The 25797-nt window shown below is 41.8% G+C and overlaps 1 protein-coding gene across 1 annotated transcript in view; it reads right to left on the bottom strand.

The window, feature by feature from the left end:
* Window positions 1–7218: 7218 nt before the first annotated feature.
* Window positions 7219–25797, bottom strand: part of LOC306939510 (histidine ammonia-lyase-like) — a gene marked incomplete at its 3' end in the record, with an annotated part of 34982 nt that continues 16403 nt past the window's right edge. The window contains exons 14-16 of the mRNA XM_079524097.1: window positions 8842–8950; window positions 7837–7906; window positions 7219–7275 (exon numbers count right to left, since the gene is read on the bottom strand). Of these exons, the coding sequence (XP_079380223.1) occupies window positions 7219–7275; window positions 7837–7906; window positions 8842–8950 (236 nt within the window). The remainder of the gene's footprint in view (window positions 7276–7836; window positions 7907–8841; window positions 8951–25797) is intronic.

Below are 25797 nucleotides of genomic sequence, written 5' to 3'. Positions count from 1 at the left end.
GCTAACATGCTAATGCTAACATGCTAATGCTAACATGCTAATGCTAACATGCTAACATGCTAATGCTAACATGCTAATATACTAATGCTAACATGCTAATGCTAACATGCTAATGCTAACATGCTAACATGCTAACATGCTAACATGCTAATGCTAACATGCTAATGCTAACATGCTAACATGCTAATGCTAACATGCTAATGCTAACATGCTAACATGCTAACATGCTAATGCTAACATGCTAACATGCTAATGCTAACATGCTAATGCTAACATGCTAAGGGGTCCATTTGGTTTCGCTCAGGGGGGCGGCCCGGTTCTGGCGAGCCGCCCCGCGTCCGAAACGGTTGAGAAATGACAGAGTTACGTGTTTCCCCGAATTTCTCTATTGACTTTCAATGTGTGTGTGTGCGTGCACATGTGTGCATGTGCGTGCATTTGCGTGTGTGCGCGCGTGTGTGAGAGTTGGTCAGGTGACCTTGAATCATTAACAAAGTATCATTTTCACCTGGGCTAGTCTATGCAATGCAAACAGTATTGAAAGGTAAAGCACAGTGACTCTCTATGACAGAACGTATGTCCGAACAAATTGCTCTATCGCAAAAAGTAAAAGTCGAATGCGATTTTTGTTTTCCCCGTGAGTGACCCGAGGCATTGAGGTACGCCGTGTGCGATCGTGGTATTGGTACGATAAAAAACGTGGTTATAAGTGCGAGTTAAGAATTGTGCTTGTGATGAAAAAATTGCTGACTCATTCAGGCATTTAACATGGAGTTTTTGACACATTATGATGGTACACCTGTCGCTTTCAGGGCTGTAGTTCACGTACTGTATGTATCTGGGCTATGGTTGTGACATTGGGTGAAAGAGGACGAGTGTGGCTACAAAATTACCGAAACACATGAGTGTAAAGTGAATATTTTGGCCGTGAGGACGATTTGTTCGGAGAATTTCGGTATAGTCTTCACATTGGCTTCTCACTCTGATCCGCTCTCTCTCTGGGCGTGCGACACTCTGAGTCGAGAATATTTCTCAGACCACACACACTTTGAACTGCGATAGCGGGCAAACCGTGCAACGTATTCGAATTCCGTCTGAACCACCACAAAGTCGATGGCCTCGTGTGCTGTTTGACGTTTAAATCGTGTTTCTACGTAACAGTATGCCAGAGCAATGTGGCTCCAAAGTAACGTGTCGTTTTCTGTTTTTACACGCGTTTCCCCATCGACTTTGAATGGGGCATTTTTCGCGTCGTTTATTGCGAATTACGTGGGCACGGTAACACGAATCGGAAAGAAAAGCACAAGCACACCATTCCCGGCCGAGCCGCACGTTTTGATGTATATATTGCGGGGCTTTGGCAAACCGTGCGGCCGGCCGTAGACGTCGAAGTTTCGCGTATTGATTATAATAATTATTCTGGGTGCCTGCCATGCAATGGCAGAAACACAGGTTGAAATCTAAAACGCATACTTAATAATTATTATAATCAATACGCGAAACTTCGACGTCTACGGCCGGCCGCACGGTTTGCCAAAGCCCCGCAATATATACATCAAAACGTGCGGCTCGGCCGGGAATGGTGTGCTTGTGCTTTTCTTTCCGATTCGTGTTACCGTGCCCACGTAATTCGCAATAAACGACGCGAAAAATGCCCCATTCAAAGTCGATGGGGAAACGCGTGTAAAAACAGAAAACGACACGTTACTTTGGAGCCACATTGCTCTGGCATACTGTTACGTAGAAACACGATTTAAACGTCAAACAGCACACGAGGCCATCGACTTTGTGGTGGTTCAGACGGAATTCGAATACGTTGCACGGTTTGCCCGCTATCGCAGTTCAAAGTGTGTGTGGTCTGAGAAATATTCTCGACTCAGAGTGTCGCACGCCCAGAGAGAGAGCGGATCAGAGTGAGAAGCCAATGTGAAGACTATACCGAAATTCTCCGAACAAATCGTCCTCACGGCCAAAATATTCACTTTACACGCATGGGTTTCGGTAATTTTGTAGCCACACTCGTCCTCTTTCACCCAATGTCACAACCAAAGCCCAGATACATACAGTACGTGAACTACAGCCCTGAAAGCGACAGGTGTACCATCATAATGTGTCAAAAACTCCATGTTAACTGCCTGAATGAGTCAGCAATTTTTTCATCACAAGCACAATTCTTAACTCGCTCTTATAACCACGTTTTTTATCGTACCAATACCACGATCGCACACGGCGTACCTCAATGCCTCGGGTCACTCACGGTGAAAACAAAAATCGCATTCGACTTTTACTTTTTGCGATAGAGCAATTTGTTCGGACATACGTTCTCTCATAGAGAGTCAGTGGGCTTTTAACTTGCAATACTGTTTGCATTTGCATAGACTAGCCCAGGTGAAAATGATACTTTGTTAATGATTCAAGGTCACCTGACCAACTCTCACACACGCGCGCACACATGCACATGCACGCACATGCACACATGTGCACGCACACACACATTGAAAGTCAATAGAGAAATTCGGGGAAACACGTAACTCTGTCATTTCTCAACCGTTTCGGATGCGGGGCGGCTCGCCAGAACCGGGCCGCCCCCCTGAGCGAAACCAAATGGACCCCTTAGCATGTTAGCATTAGCATGTTAGCATTAGCATGTTAGCATGTTAGCATGTTAGCATTAGCATGTTAGCATGTTAGCATTAGCATGTTAGCATGTTAGCATTAGCATGTTAGCATGTTTGCATTAGCATGTTAGCATTAGCATGTTAGCATTAGCATGTTAGCATTAGCATGTTAGCATGTTAGCATTAGCATGTTAGCATGTTAGCATTAGCATGTTAGCATGTTTGCATTAGCATGTTAGCATTAGCATATTAGCATGTTAGCATTAGCATGTTAGCATTAGCATGTTAGCATTAGCATGTTAGCATTAGCATGTTAGCATGTTAGCATTAGCATGTTAGCATGTTAGCATTAGCATGTTAGCATGTTAGCATTAGCATGTTAGCATGTTAGCATGTTAGCATTAGCATGTTAGCATGTTAGCATGTTAGCATTAGCATGTTAGCATGTTAGCATTAGCATGTTAGCATGTTAGCATTAGCATGTTAGCATGTTAGCATTAGCATGTTAGCATGTTAGCATGTTAGCATTAGCATGTTAGCATGTTAGCATTAGCATGTTAGCATGTTAGCATTAGCATGTTAGCATGTTAGCATTAGCATGTTAGCATGTTAGCATGTTAGCATTAGCATGTTAGCATGTTAGCATTAGCATGTTAGAATGTTAGCATTAGCATGTTAGCATGTTTGCATTAGCATGTTAGCATTAGCATATTAGCATGTTAGCATTAGCATGTTAGCATTAGCATGTTAGCATTAGCATGTTAGCATTAGCATGTTAGCATGTTAGCATTAGCATGTTAGCATTAGCATGTTAGCATTAGCATGTTAGCATTAGCATGTTAGCATTAGCATGTTAGCATTAGCATATTAGCATATTAGCATTAGCATATTAGCATTAGCATGTTAGCATTAGCATTTTAGCATGTTAGCATGTTAGCATTAGCATGTTAGCATTAGCATGTTAGTATTAGCATGTTAGCATGTTAGCATTAGAATGTTGGTGGCAACGTAATGTGCAATAAACTTAGACAAAATACCCCATTGAAAGTCAACCAAATGGACCCTTACAGGGTCTGAGAGGCTAAATGTCATCAAATGGTGGTCCGTGGCTCAAATGCTGCACAGACTTGGCGAGCTGTAGGCACCCAGTCAAATTTCCTGAAATTTGTTTCTAGTGTTTAATTTATTATTCTGGGTGCCTGCCATGCAATGGCAGAAACACAGGTTGAAATCTAAAACGCATACTTAATCGTAATTATTATCATCATCAATACGCGAAACTTCGACGTCTATGGCCGGCCGCACGGTTTGCCAAAGCCCCGCAATATATACATCAAAACGTGCGGCTCGGCCGGGAATGGTGTGCTTGTGCTTTTCTTTCCGATTCGTGTTACCGTGCCGACGTAATTCGCAATAAACGACGCGAAAATGCCCCATTCAAAGTCGATGGGGAGACGCGGGTAAAAACAGAAAACGACACGTTACTTTGGAGCCACATTGCTCGGGCATACTGTTACGTAGAAACACGATTTAAACGTCAAACAGCACACGAGGCCATCGACTTTGTGGTGGTTCAGACGGAATTCGAATACGTTGCACGGTTTGCCCGCTATGGCAGTTCAAAGTGTGTGTGGTCTGAGCAATATTCTCGACTCAGAGTGTCGCACGCCCAGAGAGAGAGCGGATCAGAGTGAGAAGCCAATGTGAAGACTATACCGAAATTCTCCGAACAAATCGTCCTCACGGCCAAAATATTCACTTTACACGCATGGGTTTCGGTAATTTTGTAGCCACACTCGTCCTCTTTCACCCAATGTCACAACCAAAGCCCAGATACATACAGTACGTGAACTACAGCTCTGAAAGCGACAGGTGTACCATCATAATGTGTCAAAAACTCCATGTTAACTGCCTGAATGACTCAGCAATTTTTTCATCACAAGCACAATTCTTAACTCGCTCTTATAACCACGTTTTTCATCGTACCAATACCACGATCGCACACGGCGTACCTCAATGCCTCGGGTCACTCACGGGGAAAACAAAAATCGCATTCGACTTTTACTTTTTGCGATAGAGCAATTTGTTCGGACATACGATCTCTCATAGAGAGTCAGTGTGCTTTACCTTTCAATACTGTTTGCATTGCATAGACTAGCCCAGGTGAAAATGATACTTTGTTAATGATTCAAGGTCACCTGACCAACTCTCACACACGCGCGCACACACGCACATGCACGCACATGCACACATGTGCACGCACACACACACATTGAAAGTCAATAGAGAAATTCGGGGAAACACGTAACTCTGTCATTTCTCAACCGTTTCGGACGCGGGGCGGCTCGCCAGAACCGGGCCGCCCCCCTGAGCGAAACCAAATGGACCCCTTGGCATGTTAGCATTAGCATGTTAGCATTAGCATGTTAGCATTAGCATGTTAGCATGTTAGCATTAACATGTTAGCATGTTAGCATTAGCATGTTAGCATGTTAGCATTAGCATGTTAGCATTAGCATGTTAGCATGTTAGCATTAGCATGTTAGCATTAGCATGTTAGCGTGTTAGCATATTAGCATTAGCATGTTAGCATTAGCATGTTAGCATGTTAGCATTAGCATGTTAGCCTTAGCATGTTAGCATTAGCATATTAGCATGTTAGCATTAGCATGTTAGCATATTAGCATGTTAGCATTAGCATGTTAGCATGTTAGCATTAGCATGTTAGCATTAGCATGTTAGCATTAGCATGTTAGCATTAGCATGTTAGCATTAGCATGTTAACATGTTAGCATTAGCATGTTAGCATTAGCATGTTAGCATGTTAGCATTAGCATGTTAGCATGTTAGCATTAGCATGTTAGCCTTAGCATGTTAGCATTAGCATATTAGCATGTTAGCATTAGCATGTTAGCATGTTAGCATTAGCATATTAGCATGTTAGCATTAGCATGTTAGCATATTAGCATGTTAGCATTAGCATGTTAGCATGTTAGCATTAGCATGTTAGCATTAGCACAGACTTGGCGAGCTGCAGGCACCCAGTCAAATTTCCTGAAATTTGTTTCTAGTTAAGTATGCGTTTTAGATTTCAACCTGTGTTTCTGCCATTGCATGGCAGGCACCCAGAATTAAAAACTTTGAGCAGTACAGACTCAGTGCTATGAAAGCTTTACAACCAGATTGAAATGTTTCAAGAATGTTGTGCTCATTTAAAAAAAGTCTGTAACTGTAAAAGTGCTGTTTTTTCTAATTTTTTGGAAATAAATGGAAGCTTGGTGTCCAGGTTGGCTTTTTTGATTAGGGGTTCCACAACTGCTACTTTAAAATGTGCTGGTACAACTCCTGTCGCAAGACTGCTGTTTATTATGTTATGGACTGAAGGTCCAATAGTCCCCCAGACCTCCTTAAATAAGCGGGTGGGGATGGCATCTAACGGGCAGGATGAGGGTTTAATTTTTGCAACAATGTCACTAAGAGCTAAGAGCGACACAGGTTCAAAATGATTAAAAACAGGAACATGAGTATTAACAGACGTCGGGGGGTCGAGAACAGGGGGTGGAAAGAGGGCTCTGATAGTGGCTATTTTATCTATGACAAATGAGAGAAAACTTTCGCGTACCTCCGGGGAGGCTTCCGAACATGTGGATAAGGGAGGATTTAACAATACTTCAATGGTTTAAAATAATACTTGTGGTTTATCAGCATTTGATCAATCTGCACTCCCAGGTATTTTTAGGAGGAGATCTGTTTGATGTTATGGTTGTGAACACTATTCATACTGTGGTCTCCTATGGACCTGGGGTCAACTATGACCTCCTCTGTTTTGTTTACATTCATTTTCAGATTATTTAGATCACACCACTCTATAAACGTGTCTACTCCAGCTCTATGTCTGAGGATGTTATTAGCGCTCTTGAGCAGACTAAGTATCACGGTGTCATCTGAAAACTTGATAACAAACTGATTTGGATGTGAGCTGACACAGTCGTCCGTATACAAGGTAAACAGAAAAGAGGAACTGACTGTTCCTTGGGGCACCCCTGTACTACCAAGTGTCTCCTCTGCGAGAACCGAGTTAAATCTCACCCTCTGTGGTCTCCTAGGGAGATAAGAAAGGAAAAGTACCATTTTATTATAAAAGGGTTCACAACTAACTGAGCTAATTTACGGTATGGTCTATTATTGTTGATACTTAGTTATAACTTTCCTTGGCACTATCATATCAACACACAAGGAAATATAAGGTAATAGCCTTGGTGGCTGTGTCAATACTAGCATCCTCAAAGAAAATCCCAGTCAGTAGTTACTCTACTTTTACAATATAAATTGGGGTACCAGAGATATAAATGCCATTAAATCAGGGGACCGTAGCCTAATGCGTGTGAAACTGGGGGTCCTTGAAATTAATATGTTTCGGAATCACTGCTAGAGCCGTACAAATTATCGGGGTCACTGGCATATGTTTTCAAATGGGGGGTCCGTGACCTAATACATGTTTTGGGGGTCCTTCACACGAAAAAGTTTGGGAACCACTGTCCCAAATGATTATACATTGATTAGGAAACTTCTATCGTCCTTGTTATTGGGAGTACTTGGTTCAGTTGGTCATCTTTTTGCTGTATTTGTCCATGTAGGGTTGAACTGCCTCCCACACCTGAAGCAGGGAGACAAAGTCATTATGACATGATTTCGGAACCAAATGTCTTTACTAAAACGTTGTCATAGTTAGAGAAAATTAGCGAAATGTGTGGCACATCTGCAAAAAAATGCTTACCACTAGCTTTCTTCACAAATGTGTTCATAAAGGTGTCTACTATAACATATACATTTGTTCCAACCTAACTCCCTTGGGAAACTTTGACAAATACTCTTTGGGCTAAATTCGGCCATAGCCACTTGCCCATATGTGTCCAAATGTGCTGACCTCATCACATTTGTGATGATGGCTATGGGCATTTTAGGCAAAGGAGTGTTTTTGTGCAAAACTAATGCTTGCAATGGATTCAGAATCATGAAAACCCCCTAGTTTGACATGTCACATGCTACTTAAAGTATAATGAAATTTGGAAGTTTCCCAAGGGAGTTGGGTTGGAACACATTTATATGTGATTGTAGACCCCTTTATGAACACATCTGTGAAGAAAGCTAGTGGTAAGCATTTTTGTTGCAGATTTGCCACACATTTAGCTAATTTTCCTTTATCAGGGAAACTTGCCTTTTGCTCTTGGAGGAGAGCGTGAGCTGCCTCTATGTCAGGACTCATGCATCGATCTTTATTCCAAGGGCTGGTGAGAGAAATTTGGTCAACAACTTGTTTAGAGATGCAAGTCACTTACACGATTACACGATTTGAATCTAATGCTTAAAGGAGAATTCTTTGTTACGTCCCAACCAAAGAGGTCCAGGTGTTATTTTGTGCAAAAGTGCATTATTGCCTATATCCCCTAATATAAGCCCTCAATGAGGGTCGGGTTTTTGTGCTAATTTGCATATTTTCATTTACATTATGAAGAGAGGATATATACAAAATAAATAGATTTTTGAGCGATGGAAATAAGCGAATTAGCACAACACCCCGTAGCCCCATTCAATTCAATGCAATGAATTGACTGCTTATGGTAGGGAAAATAACCAATAATGCACTTTTGCACAAAATAACACCTGGACCTCTTTGGTGGGGACGTAACAACTACAAATAAAGGTAAGAAAGCCTTCTAGCATGGAATTCTCCTTTAATTTTTAGCATTATTTATATTTATTTAGCAATTTTATCTTCTGGGTCACTGTATTTGGATAGTACAACAGTGGCTGGTTATTATTATTTTTAATTGCACTGTGACCAGTTCAAAAGTCCTCCTAAAGCAGGAAACTTAATTAAACCATTATGTGGCGGGAACCCCTTTTGGTGTTTATAGCATGTTATACTTTAGCTATTGAAAAATAGCAGATCTACAAGCTCATACGAGGTTGTAGGTCTGCTATTTTTGAAAAATCGGGAAAATGTGGCGCAAACCGATTTTAACTCAAAAACATATTTTCAGATGGGGGTCGGCGGCCATTTACATATAATGTTTGGAGTCCTTGACATGAAATATTGAGTGATATAGCCCTAGAAACAGGTATTTCAGAAAACTGTCAGGATTTAGAAGATTTTGACGTCAGACCTAAAGGGGTTAAGAGTCATGTAGTGTGTTGTTTTCTATCACGGTGCAGCTCTTACCTGACCACAGAGCGTAGCAGGTCGTAGACCTTCTCTAGAGGATCAGTGGTCCTCAGAGGACGGAGGAACTCCAGGGCCTGACAGGAGGCAAGTAACTCAATAGCCAGCACTGTAGGTGAAATAATGGAGAATGTTTCAACCTATAGTCTTGTTGTAAGCCAACTTGGCTTACAACAAGTCTTGTTGGTTTACAACAAGACTGTCTCTTGGCTTAGCCAAGAGACAAGTTTCACTCATTGGCTTTCAAACTAACATCCCTATGTTGGGCACGATGTAATCAGTGTGACCCCTGCATATCCCGACTCCGAGTGGGAAGTGTATAGAAGATGTGTATATAAATGTAGATATTAGGGGTGTAAAGATATAGTAACCGCATAAAAAAAAAAAATATTTCAAGAATCGAAGTACAACGGCAACATATGGTATCGTTTGCAATGCAAATAATCGGCATCGAATCGTTTTGCAAAGAAAATAATCGATTGAATCAATACGAAAATACTTGTGCATTGTATTTGGCAATTTTAAGAAGAAGAAAAAATAAAAACGTGTTAAATTACTTCCATGCAATATCGCTTCGCTTGGTCTATTGATAAATGTGCGACGCGTATTCTGTGTTCATGTCAAGGTACGGATTTGTTCAAATATAATGTCCATGTATTTACCAGAGAATCACCGTTTACTTATTCCTAATAATAGTTTAGTTTATTTGATCATCTTCACAGTAAAAATACAACTTATTTGTTAACACACGGTTACAATAACAAAAAGGAACTGGAGGTGATCAAATGGAATAGGCTGAAGCTGAAAGCGTATAAATGCCTATCCTACGAACAACAAAATAAAAAATCCTCATGTGGTTACAGCAATTGAAGGAATTACAATAAACAATCCAAACAATTTAATACCATCGTCAAGAAGATTCACAATCAATTGACGATACATTTTTCCCTTAAATGGTAAATAAAATGGTAAATGGTGCATTTATATAGCGACTTTATCCAAGGCGCTTTACATAGATTGTGCATTACATTCACCCATTCACACACACATTCATACACCGATTGCGGCGGAAGCCATGCAAGGTACCAACGAGCACATTGGGAGCAATTTGGGGTTCAGTGTCTTGCCCAAGGACACTTCGACATGTAGACAGGAGGAGCCGGGATTCGAACCGCCGACCCATGGATCATTGGATGACCTGCTCTACCTCAAAATACCTGCACTATCCACATGTTTCACAGATTTAATTTATTTGCTAAATAGTTACTGCATCGATTTTAAATCATTGAATCGTATTGTATCGTATCGTCGGAATGAACCAATATCTTCCATGTACGTATCAACCACAACCATGTATCGTAACGCTGTTAAAATGTAGTTACCCCCCTAATAGATATAGATGGGCCTGGGCCGTGGCTCAGCGGTCCAGGCACCTTGGCCGGTAGCCCAAGTCTGGCAGTGTGCCATGGGTTCGACTCCCGATCCCGACGGCCTTTACTGCATGTCACCCCCCCCCCCCCCCCCATCTCCCTTCCCATTTCCTGTCAGCCTACTGTCTGTCCCTCTATAAAAAATATGAAAAAAATCACACCTGTGTGAACTGAGTGGTGCAACTCCCCCCCCCCCTCCGTCTCTCATTAGCAGGCAGCAGTGCAGCACTATCTCTCTCTCTCTGTTTCTGGCACAACAGCGCCACTTTTGGTACTCATTGGTACTGGTGCTCATAGTCACATACAGTGGAGTCCCATTCCTTTTTGCCTCAGTCTCAAAAGGACATTTGTGACGGTTACACACCGCCACTCCGAAGCACCCCCATTCCGACAACCCTCCTTTCCGACGCACCCCCTTTCCGACGCACCCCCATTCCGACGCATCCCCATTCCGACGTAACACTCAACCCCGCCCCCCAACCATCCAATACGCACATAACAGCAGAATGCATAATAAATTAATGATACCACAGCAGTGTGATATTTCCTTCCTGAATGTGTAGGCTATATTTCTATCCTTTTATTAAATAAAAATAAACTGTACATGATGTACATCTGTCTCGCCTGTTATTCTTGCTTTATGTCTTCCATCTGGAATAGAGAGATTCCGTTTTTTTCGGAACCGGTGGGGAATGTAATTATGTAAAGTAAGGCTGCCTTGCGCACAGCGCAGGTGGAGAGAGAGAGAGAGAGAGAAGCTGAATAACATTAGGTGCAATTAAAAGTCTGCGGCTAGATGGTTGGGCAAGCATTGGATTATTATTATTATTATTATTATTATTCCGGGAAAGCGCCTTCTTCTATGATTGATACTTTGATAGGACAGCCCACTTGATATACTTTCTGGAAAAGTATAATGAACGGCGCTGATTTACGTGACGTCGCTGTCTGTATGCATGCATGAAATATAAATTATATATTAATATGGCCTATTATTAAAATATATAGCCTCTGGGTGGCTGAAATTCCCCCGCAGGTAAGGTATAGCTAATCAGAGCTATTGAATTCTATATATCGTGTCTCTTTCCTCCTTTTTATGTTATTTTTTTGTTTTGTTTCGGTTTATAGTATATTAGAGTCCAGTGACACACATCTATCAGACACACTAGTGCTTTCGTAGTGTAGTGGTCTGTGTTTACGCCAATGGGTTTTTGCTGGATGTGGCAGCAGGTTCAAGTCCCGTTCATAGCAAACACGTGTTTTACTTTTTAGTTATCCTTCCTTATATTGTGTGTGGAGATAATTGATAGCTTTGATTTACGTTTTGATTTACATTAATCTGACAGCAACATCGTGGTGCATTGATTGATTGATTGATTGAAGAATTTATTAACAGTTTGCAGAATTACAGTACATTTCAAGCACAAACTCAATACAAAGGCTGTTAACTGTGAGTGGACGACCCAATTAAGCATTACACTTGTTTCCAACAGGGTCCACCATGTTCAAATCATCAAAACATTTAGAGACGTACAAATAGACACTTCTATAGACAGAACAGGAATTCATCAAAAAGGAGGTAAAAAGGGAAAAGAAATATATACAGTGAGGGAAAAAAAGGGGGGGGCGGGGGGGGGATTCAGATTTTACGGGGGCCAGTTTCGAATTGCAGCCATCCGTAGGTGCCCTTTGAGAGCGGTTTTGAAGGAGTCAAGGGATTCGCATGTCTTAATGACAGTTGGTAGGGCGTTCCACATTTTGGTGGCATAGGAGCGAAAAGAATTTAGTCCCTTGTTTGTGCCGAATCTGGGTTGTACATGGTTCGTTGCACTCCCTCTGGTGTTGTGGGTGTGGACTTCGTTAACATTAAGGAAGTATCTAGACAGGTACATGGGTATCTTGGTGGTGTATCGAATCTTGTGGACCAGACCCATTGCAAGTTGCTGTACTCTGTCGTCGACCCTAAGCCATTCCAGCCTGTCGAAGTGGGCAGGGGTGAGGTGGGTTCGGGGGGCTAGATCAAGTAGGAGCCTGACCAGTTTGTTTTGGGAAGTCTGGAGCCTGGTTTTAAGGGCCTTTGAGGTGCTGTGGTACCAGGAGGTGCATGCATAGTCAAAGAAACCCTGTACAAGGGCTCCTGTTAAGGTCTTCAAGGTGTTTTTGTTGACCAGTGAGGAGATCCTGTAGAGGAATCTTGTTCTATGGTTGACTTTTTTGATTACGTTGGTGGCCATTTTATCACCGGAAAGATTAGCCTCCAGGATGGAACCTAGGTAGGTAATTTCATCTTTACGTGTGATAACATTGTCACCCACTCTAACCAAGAAGCCATTTGCCTTGCTGAGATTACTAATAGAGCCAAAGAGAATGGATTCAGTTTTTCCCAGGTGTAAAGATAGTTTGTTATCAGCGAGCCAGGTGCAGATTCTACCGAGTTCAGAGCTGAGGGCATTTTCAACCTGCAGTTTGTCCCTGTCCGAGACCAGCAGTGCTGAGTCATCTGCGAACAGGAACAAGTTGCAGTCACAGGCTGAAGTCATGTCGTTTACATATATTAGGAACAGTAGAGGTCCTAGTATGCTTCCTTGTGGAACGCCACAGCTCACTGGGAGGGGGGGGACAGTGTTCCGTTCACTTCCACCATCTGTTCTCTCCCCTCCAGGTAGGATTGCATCCAGCTCACTGATGTGCTATCGAAACCAATTGCTTTTAGCTTGTTAACCAGTATGGAGTGGTTCACGGTGTCAAAAGCCTTTTGGAGGTCCAGCATGACCATGCCGCAGTATTTGCCAGCGTCCACCTCTTGTTTGATGTGGTCGCTTAAATAGAGAAGGCATGTGTCAGTGGAGTGGGATGTTCTGAAGCCAGATTGGAACTCGTACAATAATTTGTTAGTGGCAAGATACTTTTCAACCTGTTCATAGACTATTTTTTCCATCACTTTCGAGATGGAACTAAGAATAGAAATAGGGCGGTAGTTGCCGGGGTCTAATTTACTCCCTTTCTTGTGCAAGGGGGTTACTTTGGCCAGTTTGAAATCTTGGGGGACCTGTCCCTGTTTGATGGAGAGGTTTACTATGTGGGTGATGATTGGAGCTATAGAGATGGCTGAGTCTCTGAGAAATTTGGAGGGAATGTTGTCATGGCCTGTGGCCTTGTGGGGTTGGAGGGCACTCAGTTTCTTAATTATCTCATCAGTTGTTACCATAACTAGTTTAAAATCGTCTTTACAAACACCTAGGTTTTTGTAGAAGGTGCTTGATAACACTTCTATCAAGAAAGACGTATGTTTTAAACAGGCTTGTTGCTATGGTGATTGTCAACATTGGATTGTCAGCCAGAGGAAAGGAAAGAGAAACACGGAAACGGAAACAGATAAACGGAAACAGAAAAGGGGCGTTCCCTTGTTCCCTTCAGTCCTCCGTCCCGGACGGGCTCCCGGGGGTCTCGTGCCCAGGTGGGGGTCCGCGGGGGTCCGCGGGGTATCTCGGCCGTCCCTGGGCTGTTTCGGACGGGGGGAATCTCGTTCGAACCGGGCCGCCGTCCCGGACGCGCTCCCGGGGGTCTCGTGCCCAGGTGGGGGTCCGCGGGGGTCCGCGGGGTATCTCGGCCGTCCCTGGGCCCAGGTGGGGGTCCGCGGGGTATGCACACACACGCACGCGCGCAAGCCGCACACACACGCGTGTGTATAGAGGGAGGGCAGGGGGTCTCAAGGTTCGGGGACCCCCAGGGACCCCCACATGGTAACTCTTTAATTTCTCAACAGTTTTGGACAAGGGGGGGTTCGTTGGAATCGTGTCACCCCCCTGGGGGAGTTTTTGGGGGTCTCAAGGTTCGGGGACCCCTAGGGACCTCAAGGGACCCCCCAGGGACCCCCACATGGTAACTCTTTCATTTCTCTACCGTTTTTGACGGGGGTGGGTTCGTTGGAATCGTGTCACCCCCCTCGGTGCGTTTTTGGGGGTCTCAAGGTACCTATGTAGAGAGAGACAGAGATCATGTTCAGACAGAGAGAGAGACAGAGATCATGCCCCATCATGTTTGAAGAGAGAGACAACCCTAGCACACAACCCTAGCGCACACACACAACCCTAGCACACAACCCTACTTGTAGATTGGCTATTTTGTAAACCTTCTAGGGGCTATATCTCCATGGGGAAATGATATTAGAAGCCCAATTGATTTTTAGTGGCCTCCAACGCGTTAAAATCAATTAAAAATCCAAAATTTGTCCGTTTGTTTTGAGCAGGCAAATTCTTTCTTCTTCTCATCCAGCTGAATCCAATGAACTTGGTCCTGAGTCTCTACGACACTTTTAACTATCAAAGGTCACGCCCGAGACCTTTGTATGGCGTCAAGGCCCTTTAAGGCTATAATCGACAGGGAATAACCAATTTTTCTAAAACAAAGGGTGTTTATCCATGTCTGAAGCACGGGGAATCCAATGGAATTGGTTTCAAGTCTCTACGACACTTCTAAATATTTTAGATATTTTTTTAGACACGTTTTTCTTACCCCACAAACACAAATAATTTTTTTTATTTTTTAAAACTACTTACTCTGACTCACTTTTTCACGCTGGATTTAATGGAATTCGTCCCGTTGAACAAAAATGTTTTTTTCTTTTTCTAAACTCTATAAAGCCTCTAAGTCAAAAACCCTTGGTCATTAGGAGCCCATCTTTTAGTATGTTGTATAGCTTGTCAGGACGAACAATTTGACATGTCTCTCATTTCCGTCCGACACTCCTACACAAAGTTGATGTTTAACCTTCTAGGGGCTATAAAACCAAGGGGAAGTGACGTCAGAGGCCCATCTTCGGATATGTTGTAGAGCTAACCCAGACGAACACGTGGATATGTGTCTCATTCCTGTACGACACTTTTTTCCTGAGGGTGCCAGTTTGAGCGACATACATAGGGGGTATACTCCTTACAGGACCTTGAAAGACAACTTTTTGGAAGAAGCTTCTCCTAGGACAATCTTCGTGGGACCACACTTATATGGCCGTATTAAGCTCCTCAAGATGATCGTGTGGAGGGGTGTCACGTTTCTGTGCGACCTTCCTACGCGATGTTACAGGGTCTAGAAGTCTGGATTTCTTCCTAAAATCACTATAGGGTATTAAGGGTCGGTGTTTCGTAGTCAGGCCCTAATTTATGAGTTCTTTTTGGGAAAAAATACTTTGGAGCAAAATAACACCAATAACCCTAAGAAAACCCCAAAAAACACCACCGGAAGTAGATGTTAAGGCACTTCCCGTTGTCCGATTTGAAAAGTTCTTGCATATTCAAACTCAGCGCATATGAGTTAGGGGGGGTAGCCAAAATCCTGGCGTTCCTAGTGTAATTCTCTGTGGACTTGTAGATCTGTTATTTCCTAGCTTCTTAGGGGCTTTATTTCCATGGGGAAATTGTATTAGGGGCCCATCTTTGGGAATGTTATAGAACTTTCCGAGACGAACATTTTAATATAAGTTTCAGCCCTCTGCGATATTCCTACAAGAAGATACAGTTTTAGCCAATTAGCAGCCAATTAAGGTACTTCCTGTTGTTGACTCGCAATATAACCTACATATTCGGATTCAGCGCCATTGATTTAGTGGGGGTAGAACAAGTCTTGGAAAAAAATGACATTCATGCATGATATTATGAATTTTTGAAACTTTCACACCCATTTCTAAGTCAGCTACACATTTAAAACCAGCACCATTAGATTTCCCTTACTTGAAATAGGGGGGGGGGGGAGTGTATTTATAGGAATCTTTAAAAAATTGGATTTTTGATCACCTGCAACGCATTAAAATCGTAAAAATCAAAATTGGTCTGTTTGTTTTGAGCAGGACAAATTCTTCATCATCTCATCCAGCCGAATCCAATGAAGTTGGTCCTAGGTCTCTACGACACTTGGAACATTCCAAAGGTCACACGTTGACCTTTGGAGGCCGAAGGGACCTTTTAAGGCTATTTTCAGAAGGGAATAACCGATTTAAAAAAAACCAAGGGTGCTTATCCATGTCTGAACAATTCTGAATCCAATGGAATTGGTTTCAACTCTCTACGACACTTGTAAATATTTTACATCTTTTTTTAGACACGTTTTTCTTACCCCACAAACACAAATATATTTTTGAGTGGTGTAAACCACTCCTACAACTGGCTTTTGTGTGCAGAAAAAAATGAGCATGGTTGCTATGTTCAAAATAATTTCTGAAGTAATTAAATCACACCCGGGTGAACTGGATGACCGTAGCAACCATGCTCATTTTTTCTGCACAAAAAAAGCCAGTTGTGAAATCACATCCGGGTGTGATTTCATTACGTCAGACATGATTTCATTACGTCAGACAGACCTTACACCACTCAGTTCACACGGGTGTGATTTTTTCTTTTTCAAAAACTACTTACTCTGACTCACTTTTTCACGCTGGATTTAATGGAATTGGTCCCGTTGAACAAAAATGTTCAACGGGATGTTCAACGGGATGTTCAACGCCAGGGGGCGACACGATTCCAACGAACCCACCCCCGTCCAAAATGGTAGAGAAATGAAAGAGTTACCATGTGGGGGTCCCTGGGGGTCCCCAGGGGTCCCCGAACCTTGAGACCCCCAAAAACGCACCCAGGGGGGCGACACGATTCCAACGAACCCACCCCCGTCCAAAATGGTAGAGAAATGAAAGAGTTACCATGTGGGGGTCCCTGGGGGGTCCCTGGGGGTCCCTAGGGGTCCCCGAACCTTGAGACCCCCCGCCCTTCCTCTATACACACGTGTGTGTGTGTGCGGCGTGCGCGCGTGCGTGTGTGTGCATACCCCGCGGACCCCCACCTGGGCCCAGGGACGGCCGAGATACCCCGCGGACCCCCACCTGGGCACGAGACCCCCGGGAGCCCGTCCGGGACGGCGGACTGAAGGGAACAAGGGAACGCCCCTTTTCTGTTTCCGTTTATCTGTTTCCGTTTCCGTGTTTCTGTTTCCTTTCCTCTAGCTGACAATCCAATGTTGACAATCACCATAGCAACAAGCCTGTTTAAAACATATGTCTTTCTTGATAGTGTTATCAAATGATTTACAATGATACCTTTTAAAATGTAGCCTTTCCACTGAAGGTGACGTCAGTCTATAGGAAATAAATACTTTATATTTGAGTTTATAATAAAGTTTATATTTTGCTCAAAAAATAACTTTGGCTCTTTCATATCGTCACCTTATTAAACTAATTGCCCAAGTCATTTTTTCAAGGTTTTCAGGAAACACAAAAAACTGTGCCAAATGTAGAATATATTATATTTCTTAATTATTTCAATTCCAAAAAATATGACTATTGACATACAAATAAAGGTGTATGGATAATAGACCATGGTTTAGGGTCAGCCACAGAGTGTTTAAAATAATATCAGAGCACAAAGACATTTGATACTGAAGGGGAGTGAATGGGACTGAATGTGAGTGAATGGGACTGAATGGGACTGAATGGGAGTGAATGGGACTGAATGGGAGTGAATGGGAGGGACTGATACTATGGGAGTGAATGGGAGTGAATGGGAGTGAATGTGGGTGAATAGGAGGTACTGTTACTATGGGACTGAATGGGAGTGAATGGGACTGAATGGGACTGAATGGGATTTAATGGGACTGAATGGGAGTGCATGGAAGTGAATGGGATGAATGGGAGTGACAGTCCCATAGTAACAGTACCTCCCATTCACTCCGATTCAGTCCCATTCACTCCCATAGTAACAGTACCTCCCTTTCACTCCCATTCACTCCCATTCACTCCCATTCACTCCCATGCACTCCTATTCACTCCCATTCACTCCCATTCACTCCCTTTCGCTCTGAATTGGAGTGAATGGGATGAATGGGAGTGACAGTCCCATAGTAACAGTCCCATAATAACAGTACCTCCAATTCACTCCCATTCACTCCCATTCAGTCCCATAGTAACAGTACCTCCCATTCACTCCCATTCACTCCCATTCACTCCTATTCAGTCCCATTCAGTCCCATTCAGTCCCATTCACTCCCATTCAGTCCCATTCAGTCCAGTTCACTCCCATTCACTCCCATAATAACAGTACCTCCAATTCACTCCCATTCACTCCCATTCAGTCCCATAGTAACAGTACCTCCCATTCACTCCCATTCACTCCCATTCACTCCTATTCAGTCCCATTCAGTCCCATTCACTCCCATTCAGTCCCATTCAGTCCAGTTCACTCCCATTCACTCCCATAATAACAGTACCTCCAATTCACTCCCATTCACTCCCATTCAGTCCCATAGTAACAGTACCTCCCATTCACTCCCATTCACTCCCATTCACTCCTATTCAGTCCCATTCAGTCCCATTCACTCCCATTCAGTCCCATTCAGTCCAGTTCACTCCCATTCACTCCCATAATAACAGTACCTCCAATTCACTCCCATTCACTCCCATTCAGTCCCATAGTAACAGTACCTCCCATTCACTCCCATAGTATCAGTCCCATAGTACAGGACCTCCCATTCACTCCCATTCTATCAGTCCCATAGTAACAGTACCTCCCATTCACTCCCATTCAGTCCCATTCACTCCCATTTTGAAAGGTGTGTTAAAATGGCCTAAGTCACATTTTATTATGACTTAGGCAAAATAAAATGGCCTAAGTCTCACTCTTGACATAGGCCATTTTTTGTGAGTGGTGCAAACCACTCCAATAACCAGCTTTGTCTGTATACGTGTTTGTGTCTGTGTATGTGTGTACCTGTACGTGGGGCCCAAAAGAATGAGCATGGTTACTATGGTCACTGACATTACATCAGACCACAGCTGATCAAGCTATATAAGACCTTGCACCACTCAGTTCACACGGGTGTGATTTTTTTAATAGGGTGTTACAGGAAGGCCTTTTACGTTAGGGCTTAGGCGATTTTACCAGAGGTGGCCATCATCACCAGGAGTTGATTTAGGCCAAAAACTCATTTTCGGCAAAATAATGACTTAGGCCATTAGTTTAATAAGGTGATGATATGATTGTAGGACATTATATAAAGTTATACATTTCAAACCAGCCATTACCCAGCATGCACCACGATGTTGCTGTCAGATTAATGTAAATCAAAACGTAAATCAAAGCTATCAATTATCTCCACACACAATATAAGGAAGGATAACTAAAAAGTAAAATACGTGTTTGCTATGAACGGGACTTGAACCTGCTGCCACATCCAGCAAAAACCCATTGGCGTAAACACAGACCACTACACTACGAAAGCACTAGTGTGTCTGATAGATGTGTGTCAGTGGACTCTAATATACTATAAACCGAAACAAAAAAATAAAATAAAAAGGAGGAAAGAGACACGATATATAGAATTCAATATCTCTGATTAGCTATACCTTACCTGCGGGGGAATTTCAGCCACCCAGAGGCTATATATTTTAATAATAGGCCATATTAATATATAATTTATATTTGATGCATGCATACAGACAGCGACGTAAATCAGCTCCGTTCATTATACTTTTCCAGAATCTCGACCGTACACACACACACACGTACGCATCGGAGGCGGGGGGCGGGGTGATTGATGTACGTATCGGAGGCGGGGGGCGGGGTTCGGAATAGCGATGTGTTTAATCGTCGGAGTGGCGGGGTCTTACCCAAAGGGGAGAAACCCCGCCATTCCGATCAATGGAAGTCAATGGTCGGAATGGCGATGCGTCGGAATGCCGCTCTGTTCCCATTTGTGACCACACGTGATATAGAGCCTGCCATCGCGGGGGTGGCAATTGTTGAGGACAGCTGAAAAAGTATTTTCTTTGTCCTTTTTTATTTTTCTGTCTAAAATAATCTGAAGCTATATTATTATTCATGTCATGTTAGAGCAGGTCTGTAATAAATGTCAGAGCTGATATCGACATATAAATATGAAATAAATGCTTAAACATGTCACTATGTCTAATGTTATAACCATTGGGTTAACCAATGCTAACTAGACATACGGCTTCCCTGCTATAGTATGCAAATTCCGCTAAAATCCGCCTTTTTGTACACAATCGTTTTGGAAGATAATACTAGTCTTTTACTAACTGGCTAACAGAAATAGCACAGAAAGAAGTATTAACAACGATATTTTGTAAAAAGTGTGTTTATTTTGGTCCGCCTAAAGCTAATTCATGCTAATGTTCCAGCTGGGGGCACTGTTGACCACAACAATGGAAAATGCGGAAATGGCTTCCTATTTCCAATAGCAGAAGAAGAAGACTCGAATGAATGTATTGTAAACATTGTAACATTATGTCACCATAACGTGGTTATTATTAGTTGCTTTGGAATGTACCTGCCATGAAAATTAAGGTCATAATAACGCAGATCGCATCGATATGTAATATAGCGCGATAATGTACTTGTTTTAGCTTACAAGATTGATATCAATATATTAGCTAAATGTAGCTAACGGCTATCATTGTGGGGTTGCCAGTTTCTGCGAGAGAAATAAGCAACCCGGTATATGAAAACAAGCCCAAAATAAGCGAAAATAGCGGATCTACATGCATACAAACAACACAAATCTTGTGTCTGGCATAAATTATTTTCAGATGGGGGTCTGCAGACAAATAAAAATAATAACAGGCTAATGAAACAGAGGAATTAAGAGAAGAGCCAAGAGGGCACAATTTGTGCTGGGAGGGTTTGAGAGCAAACTGTCCTGTTGTCTGTTGGTTACTGTTTTTTTATTTTTTTATTTATTGCATTCATATAGCTCTTTTATTTGTACTCATCTGGAACATTTACATAGGCCTAATTTATCTGCCACTGTTATTTTCCCTTTTTCATACTACAAAAGGCCAAATAAATACAGTAGCCTATTTTAAAAAGGAGAGATAACAGGCAAACGATCAAGATAACAACATTCTCTAATTGTGTAGACTTATTGTAAATTAAGTAATGCAGATGTTTAACAATTATGTATATCTTGAGAGTGTAAAATGAAACAAAATGGACCTTTTTAAGGTTTCTTTTTACACTTGATAGTTAAAGATCTAATAAGGGTCCACTTGGTTACCAACTCTCCATAATCAACTACACTTTAAAAACAAGCCCAAATAATCAACTACACTTTATTTTTGTCAAATACATTTTTATTAACAGGTTATAAATTATTATAAAATTGGTACAGTAGGCCTATGCATTATTTTTCTTTAGAAACAAGGCCAACTAATTATAATAAGCAGACATGGCAACACTGCTGGTTGACTAATGGAGAAATGAAGGGAAAACAGCGCCCCCTAAAGTCACAGATCACTGAACTAAAGCTTAGAAGTCCATTTTCTCTGCTTGGTCTTTTTTCCACAACTCCTGCAAGACATTTTTCTATAAGCCATATCTCCAAAACTGGTGGGTCAAACTGAACAACCAATATGTCAATTTGAAGCTATGATTCCCTGCTTTCACATGACATGAAAAAACGGAAATTCAAAAAAATCCAATGGCAGCCCCTCGGTCAAATCTGGTCACATTTATCAGAACCCAGAGGTACCTCTGATAGACACACCCACAGACCCACCCCCAGATTCTCAGCCACACCCACAGGTTTATTTTAATATGTGGAGTGGCCATTCAACCACCAGGTGGCTTCAAGCCATGATGAGCAGAGCTGCACTGAGTATAGCTTGCAATATGCAGTGGAGTGGTGGAAAAAGTATCACATTTTGTACTTGAGTAAAAGTATCAATACTGCAATATAGAAATACATTGAAATACATACTGTTACAAGTAACAGTCCGGTATTCAACATTTACTTGAGTAAAAGTACAAAATTATTGGTATCAAAGTGTTTGATACCAAGTTTTCAAATGTATACAAATCTTTTGAAAATAGCAAATCTACAAGCTCATAATCTAGCACATCACGACGTATTGTGAGCTTGTAGATCGGCTATTTTCAAATAGTCTACTATACTGAGGAAGTGGTTAATGCATGTTTTTTTATAATAATCAAAATCTCCAAAGTAACTAGTAACTAAAGTTTGCAAATAAATGTAGTGGCGTACAAATACAATATTTGCCTCTGAGATGTAGTGGAGTAGAAATAAAAGTATTGGAAATTATGAATACTAAAGTAAAGTACAAATGCCTCAAAATTGTACAGTACAGTACTTAAGTAAATGTACTTAGTTACTTTCCACCACTGTGGAATGGTGAGTGGTGACTTTCTTAATATCATTTAAATATAAAAACTTAAATTAATTGGTTTACCATGCAGGCCAAAATAAGATTTTTTTTTGTCCTAAGTCAATGGTTTTGTTATGTCATCAGGAGTAAGTCAGTAACAGTTTATATTTACCCCTGACTGTCATGTCATGAAATGTAGTGGAGTAAAAGTACAATATTTGCCTCTGAGATGTAGTGGAGTAGAAGTAAATAAAACCTTAACAACTTCAGCCCTATACACAATTTGGCCATTTCATCTACAAGCTCACAATCACCACGGTGCGATGAAGTGTGAGCTTGTAGATCTGCTATTTTCAAAATATTTGTATGTATTTGAAAACTTGAAATGAAAAAAAAAGTTGTTCTCTCTCTCTCTCAACCCCCTCTCTCCGGTCTGAGAGGTGTGAAGATACGAGATCTGGAGACTGGCTAGTGGCTGGCTACCCCCTGCAGCCCACCTAGGCTTTTTCAGTGTGTATTCTTTGTCCAGACAGAGAGAGAGAGATAAACAAGCTTCCTTTTCAAGCAAAAAAGTAAATCAAGTAAAAAGACTTTCACTAATGCTTATTGTAGAACTTTACACAAATTATTCTTCAGTGGTGGAAAAAGTACAAATGTTTTTACTTGAGTAAAAGTATCAATACTGCAATCAGCCATTTATGTCCATTTATGCCCATCTAGTTTCCCTGTAAAGTAGCTTGAAAACTTATAGTTGCATGTTGCCGTATTGGGCTTAATTGTTTCTGAAGCTTGGTTGCTTATATAAAAAACCCCAACTTGTAGCAAGCTTCACAAGCTTTGCTTTAGAGTTGATCGATTAATATAAGAATTGAGAGTTGAGATTGAGAATAATGGTATCTATCTAGTGCTATCTGGCCCTACACAGAGAAACTGTATGGGGTTCACTCAAAAACCTGAGTAGACCCAGACATGTTTTAAAGAGAAAACAAATACCCCTTTAAACTAACTTAAAACCAAGTAGTGGAAAAAGTACTAAATGTTTTTACTCGAGTAAAAGTATCAATACTGCAATGTAGAACTATTTTGTTACAAGTAAAAGTTTGTAATTCACCATTTACTTGAGTAAAAGTAAAAAGTATCAAAATGATTATAATAATTAAAAGTACAGGAGCAGTCTGGGGACGCATGGTCCTCCAGCCAGAGGTGTCTGCATGGTGGGGGTGGGGAAATGTTTTTTCTTTTCTTTTTCTATCAGTGGTGAGAGAGAGAGAGAGAGAATTTCCCACATTATTTTTGCCCTTGCAAAGTAGCCTGTAGTGCTGGTTTGCAATAGTTTGTCAAAGTTTTAAAATCAGTGTTTTATACTATACAATTGTATAAGTACAGAACAAAGAATGTTTGTTTTTGCCATCTTTGTTGAAGAGTCTGAGAAATGATGTTTTAGTTTATTGTATGCCAGTGTTAATTTTTAGTTGGCTAAGACTAGATAGTTTAAGCAGCCTGAGACTGAGCTTAAATCAGAAATAAATTTGCTACTAAAAGTAACACTAAGACTAAGTTGCTAAAATACTTTGTCTTACTATAATTACTAGGTTCCCCCTGCCGTTTACCTGTGCCAAGCAAGTGTGTGTGTGTGTGTGTGGGGGGGGGGGGGTGGGGGGGTGCAGGCCTAATGTCTAACACCTAATAGGTGTCTGAGCACTAGGCCTGGCCATGCTAAAGGCAGTATAACCAGTTTCCTCAGCTACAGCCTTCCCAATGGGCTCTATGCAGCCAACACTTCCGCGTTCAGTTTGGGCCGCCGGAACGCTTCCGGTCGGCAGAAACTCATTCACTGTGAACGTACGGTCGTGATTTTGTAGGAATAAAGTTCAGTACTTTATACAACACTATTTCATTTGATAATGTGATGGCATAGTTTTTCGTAGTTTGTATTATTTGTGTTGCGACGTTGACATGATGACATGAGTTAGAAACGTCTTAAATCTCCTGTTAAAAACGAGAGCTCTTCATGGATTTCTCCGTTGTTGCCATGTCCGCTTGTTATAAGCGACTTGTCAACTCATGTCATCATGTCAACGTCGCAACACAAATAATACAAACTATGAAACACTATGCCATCACATTATCAAATGACTCACGGTCGCAGAAGACAAGGGGAAAAACAGCTCCACAGCAGTTGTTTTAAACTTTGAAAATCTGCATACACACACAGGTAGAGAAACACACTCTGTTCTTTTGCACTTATTCTTTTTATAACCCCTTAAAACTGTCTCTTTCATTCTAACTACTTTTGTATCACTCTGCCTTTCTGTCTTTCTTACTCTGTGGTGGGTACTTAAGACCTGGCGGGAGCTTCTCTTTTGATCTGAATTTGGAATCACCCATCAGGGAGAACAGATAGACCACTCACTGAGTGATATATCTGAAACCCCCTGCTGGTGAGATCTAGGCTTAAATTTAGGCCTCAAGCAGTATATATCTGCTCTCAGTTCACTGACTCTCTCACTCACGGTCGCAGAAGACAAGGGGAAAAACAGCTCCACAGCAGTTGTTTTAAACTTTGAAAATCTGCATACACACACAGGTAGAGAAACACACTCTGTTCTTTTGCACTTATTCTTTTTATAACCCCTTAAAACTGTCTCTTTCATTCTAACTACTTTTGTATCACTCTGCCTTTCTGTCTTTCTTACTCTGTGGTGGGTACTTAAGACCTGGCGGGAGCTTCTCTTTTGATCTGAATTTGGAATCACCCATCAGGGAGAACAGATAGACCACTCACTGAGTGATATATCTGAAACCCCCTGCTGGTGAGATCTAGGCTTAAATTTAGGCCTCAAGCAGTATATATCTGCTCTCAGTTCACTGACTCTCTCACTCACGGTCGCAGAAGACAAGGGGAAAAACAGCTCCACAGCAGTTGTTTTAAACTTTGAAAATCTGCATACACACACAGGTAGAGAAACACACTCTGTTCTTTTGCACTTATTCTTTTTATAACCCCTTAAAACTGTCTCTTTCATTCTAACTACTTTTGTATCACTCTGCCTTTCTGTCTTTCTTACTCTGTGGTGGGTACTTAAGACCTGGCGGGAGCTTCTCTTTTGATCTGAATTTGGAATCACCCATCAGGGAGAACAGATAGACCACTCACTGAGTGATATATCTGAAACCCCCTGCTGGTGAGATCTAGGCTTAAATTTAGGCCTCAAGCAGTATATATCTGCTCTCAGTTCACTGACTCTCTCACTCACGGTCGCAGAAGACAAGGGGAAAAACAGCTCCACAGCAGTTGTTTTAAACTTTGAAAATCTGCATACACACACAGGTAGAGAAACACACTCCGTTCCTTTGCACTTATTC

Source organism: Electrona antarctica (assembly GCF_951216825.1).
Source record: "Electrona antarctica genome assembly, chromosome: 16".
Classification (NCBI taxonomy): Eukaryota; Metazoa; Chordata; class Actinopteri; order Myctophiformes; family Myctophidae; genus Electrona; species Electrona antarctica.
This window is presented reverse-complemented; position numbering and strand designations above follow the sequence as displayed.